The sequence below is a fragment of the Notechis scutatus genome, chromosome 2 (genome assembly GCF_049901735.1).
Source record: "Notechis scutatus isolate UNSWTSFEM ecotype Mainland chromosome 2, rNotScu1.2, whole genome shotgun sequence".
Classification (NCBI taxonomy): domain Eukaryota; kingdom Metazoa; phylum Chordata; class Lepidosauria; order Squamata; family Elapidae; genus Notechis; species Notechis scutatus.
The window spans coordinates 21,131,294-21,146,012 of NC_142010.1; the positions used below are offsets into that span (position 1 = coordinate 21,131,294).

The 14,719-nt window shown below is 39.2% G+C and overlaps 1 protein-coding gene across 2 annotated transcripts in view; it reads right to left on the bottom strand.

The window, feature by feature from the left end:
* Nucleotides 1-14,719, bottom strand: part of LOC148131901 (uncharacterized) — a 69,735-nt gene that overhangs the window by 8,799 nt on the left and 46,217 nt on the right. The window contains exon 1 of one of the 2 annotated variants that reach the window (XM_087953624.1): nt 26-781. The exons of the other annotated variant lie outside the window; for it this stretch is intronic. Coding sequence (XP_087809750.1) covers nt 26-439 — 414 coding nt within the window. The 5' untranslated portion in view covers nt 440-781. Of the gene's footprint in view, nt 1-25; nt 782-14,719 lie in introns of those variants that run through there. 2 annotated transcript variants of the gene reach the window in all.

A 14,719-nucleotide genomic window follows, 5' to 3' on the forward strand; every position in this document is an offset into this window, starting at 1 on the left:
TTTTGAGCTCCCTAAAGTCTCTCACCTGCAACTCGACCTGCTCCTTCTGCTCCTCGGCCTGGCTCAGGAGGAAGCCTTCCACCAGGGCCACCGCCTGGGAGCTGGTCTCTGCTCCATATTCCCTCACCCAGCTCTCCAGCTCTGGAGGAAGAAGAGCCAGGAACTGCTCCAGAACAACCAGGTCTAGCATCTGGGCTTTGGTGTGCTTTTCTGATCTCAGCCATCGTCTACATAAGTCATGGAGTAGGTTGCAAAATCCTCGAGGACCCTCAGCCTCCTGGCACTGGATGAACTTCCAGGGCTGGACTTCTGAAGTGAGGATGATTTCGTCCTCCAGGATCTTCTGACCAGGTCTTGTCCAGATCTCCCCACCCTTCCCAGGCTGAAGAGTGGAAGGGCCTTTTCTGCTTCCCTCCTTTGCAAAAGATTGTGTCTCCATTCTTTCTCTCTCCTGCAGAGCAACTCAAATGGGTCCAAGGACTCTGGTGGATCTCCAGATGCCTTTTCCTTTACAGGACCATTTCTGGACTGCACAACCGATCCCTGCAAGTTATTCTGATCTCCCCCCCAAGAGAAAATTTTGGCTTGCAAAGATTTCAAATGGCTTGGAGTTGTTCTACGAGAGATGTAAATAAAAACCAACAGCAAAAATCAGAAAGTGGAATTCAGCCACTGAAGCACCTTCACCCAACCTGCCCCAAGCGGCTGATCCCAACGCAGGTCCCCCGAGCAGGGCCGGGAACGAGGCAGCTGGAGAGGCCGCCACCGGGAACCGCCCCCCCTCACCGGGAGCACGGCCGGATCTCCCCCCACCAAACTCTACCGCAGCATCTCGCCGCCTGCGGAGCCCCAGGGGTTAAGGAGAACGAGCGCGGCGTCCTAGAGCGGCAAGCGTTTGTGATGTCACTTCTTTCCCGGCCTCCTCCCCTACAAAGCTAGCTGTGACGTCCCCCCTCCAGTTGATCAATGGCCGAAGCGGCGGGAGTTCTCTTCCCTTGGTGGGGGGAGGGGGGGCACTCCCCTAGTGGATGTGCCGCAAAGTGCCAGGATTGTAGAACGGGCGGGAAAGAGGAGCGCGACTGAGGGGAAGGGAGAAGGCGGTAATGATGGGCTTGAGAGCAGGAGGAAAGGCCCCTCTCAATGGCTCCCTGTCAAAGGCTTCGACGTCTCCAGAGGTGGCACTTTCTCCGTCTTCCTCTCCTTTCTGTCCAGGAACCGTCTGTGGAGATGGAGAAAAATCTCTGGGGGATTTGAACTCGCTTCTCTCAAGAACAGCCGCCATGAAGGCTCCTCAGGTTCCCTGGAGACTGGATAAGAGCCCCTCAGGTTGTGGGAGGCCTCAAAAGGAGCCAAATGTCAGAAACAGCCGGGTGGTCAGAAGATGAGGACCAGGAGCCTCTGTTGGAAACCCAGCTTGTGTCATGCGGTTTTTGGGAACAAGGAATAGAATAGAATAGAATAGAATAGAATAGAATAATAGAATACTTTATTGGCCAAGTGTGATTGGACAAACAAGGAATTTGTTTTGGTGTAAATACTCTCAGGATACATAAAGAAAAGGTACATTTGTTAAGAATCAAGAATCATGATAGTCATAGGGTACAATTGGTCAGCACAAACGTTTAAGCGAGAGGGAGTTATCTTGTCTCAGCCTACTGCTTTTCCTGGCTTTTCTCTGTGAAATAGATCTTCCAATTTTTTTTCTGTGATCAACAGAGGTTTTGAACCTAATGGGTTGGGGTCAGTTGTGGGAGGTTTGGCTGTTGTTGGTGAATCCTCCAGCCTATCTAGTGCTTTTTTTGTTAAGTAAGAGGTTTTAAAACAAAGATGGGTATCAGTGGAGATTAAGGTTATTATTTGGCCTGAAAGTGATCTGTGGATGCCAATATTTAAGTGGTGCAGATTCCCTAATCATTTCAAGTAACTCCCTTTGATGAGTATATCCACTAGACTAGAGCAGAGTTGCAGGCAGAAATGCAATTAGTCCTCAATCCCTTACTATTGTTTCAGTTCATTTGTCAGAAATGGTGTAGCTTCTCCCGCTTGGGCGGGGGGTTGGACTAGATGACCTACAAGGTCCCTTCCAACTCTGATTATCTGTTATCCTGTTATCAAATTTTTATTCCTTTGCTTACTATTGTCACAGTCTGCCTTTCCATCCTGCTTCACATTATATAATACAAGTAATAACTGAGAAGGAAAACCATAAGGAGAATGGGGTTATAGTGATGCTGAATTAGAAAATGCAACTCATAGGCTCTTTGTCCTAATTTTGTGGTGATCTTACTCTGCCTTCCTCGTGTTGCCCATCTCTGGACTCACACAATCTTATCAATATCTTTTTTATGTGAGGTCTCCAGAACTGGACACAGTATTCCAAATGGTATCTCACTAAAGCCCTATGTAGAGGGATAGGACCTCCTTTTTGCTGATGGTGATACATCTGGTGATGCCTCTCAGAATTTTGTTTGCCTTCACATGTACCTGGCCACAATGTTTACTTATTTTTCAGTTATCATTGTTTCAGTGCCATGGCAACTACTTTCACATAGTTGTGTAAAGAAAGGGAAGAGAAAGCAGTGGGAGGGAAATTTGGGTATACTATAATATAAATTTAATATAAATTCCCAGAGGTAGGCAGCCTATTGGCCAACCCAGGCAGTCCCTGATTTACAAATATTTATCAAGTAACCTTTCAAAGTTACAGACAGGAAGGTCAAAATCAGGAAAATGATTTTAATTTATTTCTTTAATTCAATACATGCAGGTGCCCTTCTCAAATTATGAAGCTCAGCCTCTCAGCGGAGGGGGGGCAGAAAAGGCAGAGACCCCCTCCAGCCTTTTTGGATGAAACAAAAGGAAGATGCTGAAAAATGAATATAAAGCTAAAACCTGATGAGGAAAAACCATTTTTACAGAGGGATTGATTAAGAAATTCAGCTCAAAAATGTGACTAGGAAGCTTAAGCCCCTTGGAGAATTTAAGGCAAGGATATATCAGACCATAAATGAAAAGAGGAAAAATAAAATGAAAAAACCAAAAACAAGAAAAGCCCAAGGCTCCATTGCTATGAGTACATTTGACCAGATTTGGAGTCGACAATGACACACAGAGGTTAGCTACAGGGAGCAAAAGAATGGAAAAGTGGTTAAAAATCCATTTTAAGAACTATTTATTTATTTATTTATTTATTTATTTATTTGATTTGCCAATTGTTTACAAGATAATAAGTATAAATGTATACATAGTTGTGAATACATGAAATGGGTACATATAAGAAAAATAAAAGAATAAGAGAAACAATAGGACAGGGACGGTAGGCACGTTGGTGCGCTTATGCACGCCCCCTACAGGCCTCTTAGGAAAGGGGTGAGGTCAATAGTAGACAGTCTAAGGTTAAAGTTTTTGGGGTTTGGGGAAGAAACTACAGAGTCGGGTAGAGCATTCCAGACATTGACCACTCTATTGCTGAAGTCGTATTTCCTGCAATCAAGTTTGGTGCGGTTTACTTTGAGTTTGTATCTATTGTGTGCTCTTGTGTTGTTATGGTTGAAGCTGAAGTATTCATTGACAGGTAGGACATTGCAATGTATGATTTTATATACCATGCTTAAGTCAGACCGAAGACGGCGTAATTCAAGGTTTTCTAGTTCTAGAATTTCACTAGAGGTAACATCTGGTTTTTCTTTCTGTATCTTTTTTCTCCAGTTGAACACCAAATATTTAATAAGGATATTTGAAAAAACAGCTTCAACTGAGCAGCAGCTAAAATATTCCCCCCTCCACTCTCCAAGGCCATCCAAACCCTTTAGTGGGTTAGCAATTTTTAATGCAACAAAGAATTTTATGCATGTTTAACAAGTAACTACATGACTGATACTTAATTTGAAGTTACCTTAATGTTATGACACACCATAAAGACAAAAATGTGGCCCTAATGCTTGAAAAATATCTTTCACCCATGCATTTGTTTCAGCTTCTGCTCATTCTGGTCCCTTGTTTGAAAGAGAAATTGTTCACCCTGAAGCTTTTTCCACAAATACTACATTGACATCTGACATTATCTGTCATCACATAAAAGGTTTTTGACTGAAAAAGGTTCCTCCTTCTGCATTCATCCTGGTTGACTCAGATCATAATTTGGCACAGTGGACACAAGTTGAATTGAAGGATCCTTGGTACCCTCTGAGGTTGGTTGGTACACTGATGATGCACTGATGAGGTTCCCTAGTTTGGCTAATGAAATGTCTGCAACAACACAAGCTCAGAGAACACCAAGAACCCTTCATTTCAACCGGGTACTACACATATTTTCCTTTGTTGATTTTTTTTGGTATCTTGACATCCCAGTGTTGTAATGACAAGGCAGTCGAGTTGTTTGATCGTGAACAACTGAATCATGATCTTTATTGGAGTCTAGTCTTGCATTTATACACATTTTTAGTTATCCTCCATCACTGGTTAACTTTGGTTACTGCTTAACTTTCGTTACTGTTTAGCACAGTAATCCATACAATTAATGTTTACTTCCTCTCTCTAATCCTCCTTTAGATTAGTGAGTTTGTTTACCTGAGTTGTATTTGCTTGGAAACATTCTTTATCTGAGGTTTGCCATCCGAGATTGGAATATTCCTGCAATTACAACTCTACATATCCTCGTTTTTTATTTTAAATGGAGGATTCAAAGATTTATGAATGTATCGCAATTGTAGAGGATTAAGAGAGGGAGAAGCAGGACGAAACAATGTGAATAAATTTGTAATACATTGAATAAAACAACAGGTTGCAATTAGTACAATAATAATTATAGCATAAAAGAAAAACTCTGAACCAAGACCAATCAGGGAGCCAATAGGTTAGCCACTCAAAAGGTGAGTAATGAGCATGGATATTATTATTATTATTATTTTAAAACAAGTTTTATTAGTTTTCAAAACACACAAATCATCATTATCCATTACATGTTTAAACCTTTTTCCATTATAAATTTAACAAGTCAGATAGACTATAATTCTGTTTTAAACCATTTCCATATAAACATACAAAAACCTCTTATCCAATTTCTCTTTACTTCTCTTTACTCTTATTCAATTTCATTATTATTATTTCATCTATTTCTTTCTGACTTAGTTACCATTATTCTCATTCTATATTTCTGCAAGGTTTTATTAATTCTCTCAAAAAAAACACATATACACACAACATACAAAACATAAAAAAAATCTTTTTGGAAAGTAACTTGGCCCCAGGTATCTCTCTCTTCATGGACTTCAATTATATTCATGCTCATCTTACATGTCATTACTTGTCATTTTATTACATGTCATTTTATTTACCATTCTAAGTCTTCTATATTAACTTCTCCACATATTTCACTCTTCTTAATTCTATCTTAATTAATCATCTTAATTTGAGTCATTATATTTGTATCTTTTGTCCATTCTTTATTATCCCTTTGTCTCGTTCCTTATTAAAAAAAAAAGTTTCTCCTGAAATCACTAATCAGAGTATGATGCCTTTCTATCCCCCTAAATTAATCAAATTAACATTTAAAATAACACCCAATACCCAATCCGATTTTGCTTGGTACATTCTATCTAAATAGTACATCCAAAATAATTAAATACATAGTTAAACAATAGATCTAAATATTAAAAACAAATACTATAATATAAATTTTATAATAACATCAATACCATAATCTTATTAAACTCTTTAATTAAAACTCAATATTCTAAACCTCCCCTCATATTATTAAATTTTAAAACCAATCATTATTAAACATTTCAACATTTTAATCTCTTATCAACTCTTAAACCATTTAAGTTTTCTATTTCTAATACAATACTACAATATCATCTTATGTACCTTGCAAAATCTTTTTTGAAGAAATTATGCTTTATCCTTTATCCCTAAAAAAGATTCCTTTTTTCCCATTTAGTTTCAAAACTTTGTAGCTTTTCTCCACCTTTTCCCTTCCTTTCTTCTCCCAACAAACCTTTCTACCCCCCCTTCTTCTAGCCTCTGCCTTACTGGCTTCCCTTCTCTGTCGTGTTCCTTTTCCCTTTTGTTTACTATCATATTGATTTTGCACCTTATTTTTCCCTTTCTTAAACGTTTTTTTAAATCTTAAGTCCTTTATTTCTCTTCCTTTCCCTCTTCCTTCTTTCCTGGTCGAGTTCTGAAATTTATTAAAGATGGCTTCCTCTCCTTCTTCTTCTTCTGCTGTCTTCATCTGTTGTAATGTTTGTTGATAGTTAATAAGTGCCATTTCCAAAAAAGGAAGGCCCCTTTCAAACCAGCCCTACCATTTTTTTTGCTTGCTCATAATCTTTTCTCAGTTCCTCAATAGAAAGAGCCATTACAAATCTTTTCTTTTCCTTTCCCCTTCTCTCTTCCTACAACAGCCAGAATATTCCAAAGAAAAAATAAAACAGTCCCAAAGCCATCAATCAGTCCAAACCAAGGCAGAGTTCTCACTCTCTCCTCCTGGGGCAGTACCAATCAGAGAAAAAGAAAGTCCAAATCTGTTTCTTAAGGTCTCATTGTAATATATTTTAGTCTTCAAATCCTTAAGGCATCTCCTCCAAAAAAATCTTAGCATACAAATATCCTCTCCCTTCCCACTCATCACTTAAAGCCAGTTTTCACCTTAAAAAAATAGGTTTCCTAATATCCACTTATTTATTCCGTAGGGAAGGAGGGTAAACTTTCCTTTCAACACCACAAAACTGCCGCTTTTTTCCTCTTCTAGAAGGTATCATTCAGAAAGTCATACTTTTCAGGAATTTTGTTAAATATGTCTTAGAGTCCTAGGAACCAAGAAAAATTTTCTCCTTTCAAAAACTTTCTCCACTTCCTCCTGCGCATTCTTACCCGGCTGCCAGCTTCTTTGTGGTGGCCATTGCGGACCGCCGCTGCACCGTCTTGGGAAAAGGGGGTTCTGCCGGCCGGGGAGGGGGTCTGCAACACCCCCAAACCCCTCTCCGGATCCCCCCTACCTTCAGCTGCCCCTACAGGGCAGCCTAGCTCCGGACCCGTTCGGATCGGAGCACCAAAAGCGGCTAGCGCAGCAGGGATCGCGCAGCTTCGCGAATCCCTGCCGCTCGCGAAGCCGACAAACCGGAAGTCAGCATGGATATTATTTTGAATGTATGATTGTAAATTGGCAAGCTCATCCTCAATAGTTTTATTCAAAGAATGAAAATGCACATCACATCCACGGTGTCCAACTAACGTACAGAACCCTCCCTGACGGGCTAAACGATAGTCTATGGCAAAACGCTGCTGTAAGACATCTTGATTTAAGTCTTCTATTTCATGCTGCAAATCACGAATAATAGCAGCGGTAGCATTGATGGATTTTTCAAGTCAGCAGGTGAGACCAAGAATAGATCGTCTGTTTTCTTGAGCAATTATGCCAGGATAAGAGCCTAGAGTAAGGACTCCTGTAACAGCCCCTGCCAATGCATGGCCAAATGTAGAACCAGAAGACAATTGTGTGTCAATAATGACTTCATCATTACATGTAGGCCCCAGAGAGGAACGCCGCTGTCGAGTTGATGGGAGTATACCTATTTGAACAGGTAGAGTAAAATAACCTATAGCTGCACATTGATAATTCTGAGGATGAACATTAGTAGCATATTTATCAAAAAAGAACCACATATTAGGATCCTTAAGCTGCCAACCAGCGCATATCGATCCTGTATTAGATTGATCAGAGGCATTAAAAATAGGAAAATTGTCAGGATACATATCAGGAGCTATATTAATTCCATGCAAAGAAGAATTAAAGATACCTGACAACCAATAGTAGTCAGAACAATAACTATAATTCCCTAGCTTTTTTAATATGTGCTGAGCAGCATCATAATCAGACCAATTATGAAGCCAAGTGTGTTTAGCGTGACAACAGAAACACAGACCCCTTGTAAATTGACTAATTTTCAAGTAACGCCAATGGACAGAATTCAATTGCATAGGGGTGTAGAAAATAGCCAGGAGTGTGAAATAGATTGTAGTTGTGAGACAATAAATGTAGAAGACATGATCAAGTTAGGGGTAAAAGAAATTTGACCAAAATGCCATTGGGGGCTCATAGTATAAAGTAATATTTCTGCCATGGTTCATAAACATGTATTGGGCATGATGAACCCACAAATTAGGGTTAAGACGAACCACAGAAGTGTCATTTTGAGCAGAAATACCATTAACCATAAGAAAATACAAAGTAAAATGGTAACAGAGTTAGCAGTAATAACAGCAAAAACAGCAGCAAAAGATTTTCAGGAGTCTGAGGTAATGAGGCCTGTTGCAGTTGTTGTTGAGCTTGATATGTAGTAGATTTAACCTGGCCCCAAGTGATGGGTTGCGGGCGCGTCGACCTTGGAAGATGGACTTCCGTGTTCAGATGAAGATTGAAATCCGGAATCGGGTTGTGAAGGCCCTGATGCCATGCCATGATACGGACGAATACAGCGCGCTGGAACCCACACTGCTTGTCAAGTAGAAGGATCTTCCACGGTGGCATAACCACGACCCCAGGTGATCAGCGGTGTAGGGCCTTTCCAAGTTGGATCTGGAGCTTGGTGATACTTTACCAAAGGCCTTGCTAAAGATTCAGTAGTTCGAAAATGAAAATTAACAGGTGAGTCTGCAAGATAATCTAAAAAGGTTAAATAATTCCAAGTATATAATGCTACAGCAGTGAGATTTTGAATCTTTCGCAGATGGAAAGGGCCAGACTCAGTTTGTAATTGTTTCTGAAGCAATGCCTTAAAAGTACGATGAGCTCGCTCAACTATAGCTTGACCCTGAGAGTTATAAGGAATTCCGTGCACTAAAGTAATATTCCATTTCTGACAAAAGGTTTGAAATTCCTTACTAATATAAGCGGGGCCATTGTCAGTTTTCAACTGAGAAGGCCGACCCATTACAGCAAAAGAGGATAGGCAATGAGAAATAACATCTGAAGTACGTTCATGTTTTGAAGCAGTAACCCAAAGGAAGTGTGAACAGAGTGTCAATAAACGTATGAAGATAACAGTATGGCTTAAAGGTTGAAAATTGAGGTACATCCATTTGCCAAATTTGATTAGCTTGGGTTCCTCGTGGGTTGACACCCACTGGAAAGGGAACTGCCAGTTGCCGACAAGCTGGACAAGCACGGACAATATCCCGGGCTTGAGATAATGAAATTTTAAATTGCTTTGCAAGTGATTTGGCATTTTGATGAAAATAAGAATGACTAGCAACAGGATCAGCAAACAAAGACGCAACATCCTTTAAGGATTCATCTGCCTTCTGATTTCCTTCAGTCAAGCCATTAGTAAAGGGAGTAAGACTTGAATGTGTTCTACATACAAAGAATACAAGCGAGTTTCCAAACTATTCTTTAAAGATAAAAACAAGGATAACAAATTCTTATCCAAAGAGAGAGCACAATAAGAAAAAGGAAGAGATTGCATAGCTAAATACATATATTGAGTATCAACGATCAAGTTAATAGGTTGGTCATTGAACAATCGTAAAGCCAAAATCACAGCAGCCAGCTCAGCACGTTGAGCTGAAGTCTGCGTGGCAGTAAATTTTGTTGTTTTGTTGTTGAATCTGCCAGACAACCACACCCCTTTTAGGTGATCCATCAGTAAAGACTGTAAGAGCTTTAGAAATAGGATTTCACACAAAAATGGAAGAAAAGGCCAGATTTAAAGTAGTAGTAACCACTATTCTAGGATCCTTGGGTAAAGAATACAAGTTTCCCACATATTGAGAAAAGGCTATCTGATATGATTCTGAAATCATCATCAAATGCTCATGTTCAACGTTTGTACAAGTGAAAGCTATGCTAATGAGATCCTGTCCTGTAAGATGTAAGGCTCGTTTACGACCTTTAATAATCAAATCCTCTAATGCTGATTGATAAGGATAAATGTTTCTAGGTGGTGTAGCTGACAAATTAATCCACTCATGAATGTTGATCGCTTATGGGACACATTAGAATAAAGACATCCCGTGGGTATGGGTGTAGTGGGAAGAATAGCTAAGCAAAGTCCTATTGTTAAGGATGTTATCCTGTCCACATATCGATGCTTAAACTTATTCAATATTTCTTGAAGGCATGTTCTTTGAGGATCAGTTAATACAACTAGATCTCCTGGTGATTGTGCTCCCTTCAAAGACTGTAATAAGGGCAACATATCACCAGTTGTAATGTAGAAGAATGGACGTGCCCAATTAATAACACCAAGTAATTTTTGCCATTGTACTAATGTATATGATTTCTGTACTTGTAATTCAGGAAGAACTGGAGTGGAGGAATTTTGCAACATTCTATGTTTCCCATTTTTCTTTTTTATAACAAAAACAGGAGTATTCCAAGGACTAGTAGAAGGTTCTATATGACCAGCAGCCAATTGTTCTTGAACCAATTGTTCTAAAACAGCGAGTTTTTCCCTTGATAATGGCCATTGTTCCACCCAAACCGGCGTAGAACAGAGCCATTTAAGAGGAAGAGCCATCATCAAGAATCAAATGGGCATTAAGAAGAGAAAGGATATCACGGCCCCAAATGAATATCTAGAATGTATGGTTGTAGGAAAAAGGACTTACCAGCAGATGTTGTAACATTAATTTCTTGAACGCTCTGCCAAGCAACTGTAGAACCTCCTATTCCTCACAATGAAGAAACTTGTTTTTGGCCACCGTACTGGCCACTGTAAAGAGGAGATGACAGTAACATCGGCTCCAGTATCCAATAACCCTTGAAATGGTTGTTTATTAAGGAAGAGCGTTAACAAAGGATGAGAGGAGTTCAGCTGATGAAGTAAGCCTACAGATAAAGAAGTTGATCCAAATCCTGCATCCCCACGATTACCTATACCAGCAGATGGATCTTAATATGGAAGAAGAAGCAATTGAGCAACAGAAAAATTACAAGGAAGAACTTGAGGAAGATTCCCCAAATCTGAATCATGAGGATACTAGTGTACTCGTTCTTCTGCACACAAAAAGGGCTGTTTTTGCCACTTCCGGTTTGTCGGCTTCGCGGCGGCAGGGATTTGCGATCCTGCGCGATCCCTGCCACGCTAGCCGCTTTGATGCCTCCGATCCATCGATCTGGAGGCTAGGGCTGCCATGAAGAGGCAGCCTAAGATAGGAGGGATCCGGACAGGGGGTTGGGGTCTTCGCAGACCCCTTCCCCACCCGGCTTAACCCTCTTTCTCAAGGTGGTGGAGCGGCGGTCTGTAATGGCCGCCACAAAGAAGCTGACAGCTGGACAAGATCGTGCTGGAGGAAGAGAAAGTGCTGAAGCGAAAGTTTCTTGGCTGAACTGGACTATAAGATTTAAGTGATACAAGTAATATCCTGAAAATTTGGATTTTTTGAAAGATACTTTGTTTCGAGAAGAGATTTACAAGCGGCGAGTGAAAGTTTTTTAAGAGAAAGTTTACTCTCCTTCCATATATGGATTTAACAAACGGATATTGAAAATCCTGCTATTTTATAGAAGGTAAAAATTTAAAGCTTTCTGTTATAAGTGGGAAGGGAGAGGACAAAAAGAAAATTTTCACTAAGATTTTGCTGGAGGAGATGCCTGGAAGATTTTGAGTTTGGAAGTTAATTATAATGAGACTTTAAAATACAGATTGGGCTTTTTTTTCCCCCTTGCCAACTGATATTACCCCAGGAAGAAAAAGTGTGAAGAACTTTGTGTTCTGTTTGGATTGTTTGATGACTTTGGGATTTTGGGGAATTGTTTTAAGTTTTGAATTATCTTGGTTGTTTTAAAAAGAAGAGAAAAAAGAAGAAGAAAAGGTTTATAACGGTTTAAGACGGTGTGAGGGAAATTTTTTGCTTTTTAGAAATGGCGTTTGTTACCTATCAACAAACACAGCAATTAATGGAGGATACAGAAGAAGAAGAAGTAAGAAGAAGAAGCCATCTTTAATGAGTTTAAAAGGACATAAGACTTAAAAAAACATCCAAGAAAGAGGAAAATAAGATGCAAAATTAATATATTTTTAGAAAGCAAAAGAAAAGAGAAATGCAACAGAGGGGGGGAGCGAAGGGGGGTAAAAAGACTAGATGGGATAAGATAGGAATGAAGAAGGGGGGGGAAAAGCCAAAAAGGTATGAAATAAGGTGTGGAGAAGAAATCTTTTTTTTTTTATGGATAATGGGTAATGCATAACTTTGTTTTAAAATGTTTCTGCAAGGTACATGATAGTATTGTAGTATTTGTATGAGAATTAGAAAATTAGAATTTTATAAGGCTTAAGTAAAGATTAAAATATTAAAGGTTTAATAATGATAGATTTTAAGATTTAATAAAATATTAAAAGGAATGTCTAAAACATTTAGTTTAAGTATAGAGTTTAATTGACTTGTGTGGATGTTCGTATGAACTTATTATGGTATTTGTTTTTGAAATAGATAATTGGAATGCTATGAGATTTAATGTTTAATTATATATTTAATTACTTTATGGATTTACTATTTTAGTAAGTAGAATGTACTAAGCAGAATTAGATAGGGAATTAGATGTTAATGTAGGGGAGCGATGGAAAGGCATCATACTTCAATTAGTGATCTCAGGAGAAATATTTTTTTTTAATATGAATGAGATAAATGGATAATTGAAAAGAATGGACAAAAGATACAAATATAATGATTTAAATTAAGATGAAATAAATAAAATAGAATTAAGAAGAGCGGAAAGCGGGGAGAAGTTATAATAAAGATATAGAAGGGTAATAAGATAGGTAATGGTATATAAGCTGAACATGAATTTAATTCAAGTCCATACAAAGAGAGGTAATCCGGGGCCAAGCTACTTTTTAAAAAGAAGTTTTATGTTTTTGTGTTTTGTGTGTGTATGTCTGATTGAGATCTAATAAAACCTTGGGAGAAAGCGAGAGGAATATTTGTAAACAAGGCAGAGGGAAATATGAATATGATGAGTATAAAATGGATAAATATAGAAGAAATGTAATTGAATAAGAGTAAAGAGAAATAATGAGAAATTTGCTAAAAAAATATCTAAGTGGAAATGGGATATATTAGAATTGTATTGTATAAAACAATGTTTTATTTGCCTTGTAAAATTTATAATGGAAAGAGGTTCAATGTCTTTAATGTTTAATGATGTTTTGTTTGTCTGTAAAATTAATAAAATGTGTTTAAAAAGGGGGGGCTGTTTTGTTGTGCAGAAGAACGAGGCAAAATTAAGCCAACTAATCCCGAAGGAAAAGGACCTTTAAATTGAGATGGAACTATTTTAACTTCCATGGGAAATTTGAACTCAATTTCCTCTTGAGTGATTAAATCGATCCCAGCGCTACCGGCTGTGGCTGGGGAGGAGTGAGAGAGACTGCTGGAGGAGTCAGAGTGATGGGAAAGGCACGCTTTGGATTTTGGGTGGCTGCCACACCCATTGGCAAGTTTCCCGACCGAAACCGACATTGATTGGCCCAATGAAATCCCTTTTTACAAATAGGGCACTTCTTAGAAAGGACGATTCTGAGGCATAGAAGGTGTAGAACGACAATCCTTCTGAAAGTGACCAGACTTCTTACACTTAAAACAGTTACCAATTGGTCGCTGTCCTTTCTGAATAGCAGCTGCTAACATATGCATTTTATAAGTTTGTGATCCAATATCCTTGGAGACTCGCAGCATATATGCCAGAGTGTAATGAGCAGTAGCCTTTAACGGCTGTAAAGCTCTTTTACAATCTGCATTAGCATTTTCAATAGCTAACTGGCGAAGAAGTTCACCAGCAGCTTCCTGATCAAACTGCTGTCTAATTGCTTTGGACAGACGCTCAACAAAGTCAGCATAAGGCTCATTGGCATTCTGTCGAATGTTTGAAAAATTTGCTTTAGGTTCTCCAGCTTGGGGTACCTTAAGAAAAGCACGAAAGGCACATTCAGAAACAATAGTTAACGTAGCAGGAGGAAGAACAACTTGAGTAGGAATTGTACCAAATGGTCCAGGACCAAATAGCTGCTCAACTGTATATGCTCCTCCCTCTCCTAAAGCAGCAGCTTGAGCATGTCTCATATATTCACTCTCCCAAACCACATATTGCACGGATGTTAAAATCATGTGAAATATTTCCTTCCAATCTTCAGGGATCATTGTATAACCAATTTTTATTCCTTCTACAAGTCCTCTTGTAAAATTACCACTAATCCCATAGTCTAACTGCCTTTTTTAACTCTCTTAAGATCTGATAAGGCAGACCCTCCCATTCTGCTACTTGCAGTCCAAGCTGTGGCCCCTGACCAGGATGATATTGTACTGGACAAACAGACAGTAATTCTGCAAGTTCTGTTCCTGAGACAGAGGCATCCCTTTTACAAGTCTCTACCATTTTCTGAAAAGAAGACTGAACAATAGAGTCAGGAGGCTTTTGCCCTGTATCTGCAGGAGCTGAGGGAATTGAAGACATATATTCAGGTGAAGAAGGGGGACAAATTACAGCATTAGTATAACGTGAAGGTGGAGGTGTTAAAAGTTCATTGTGACCAAATTTTTCAATTGCATGCCTACATAAATGCCACACATGCAAAACTTCTATTTTTGCTCGAGGTTCAGTATGCAATATTTTCCCTATACGTTCCCAATCAGTTAATTTTAAAGACCCCTTTTCTGGGTACCATAGGCACTGAGCTGCAATCTCCTGGACCAGCCTTAAGAGATTTCTCTGTGG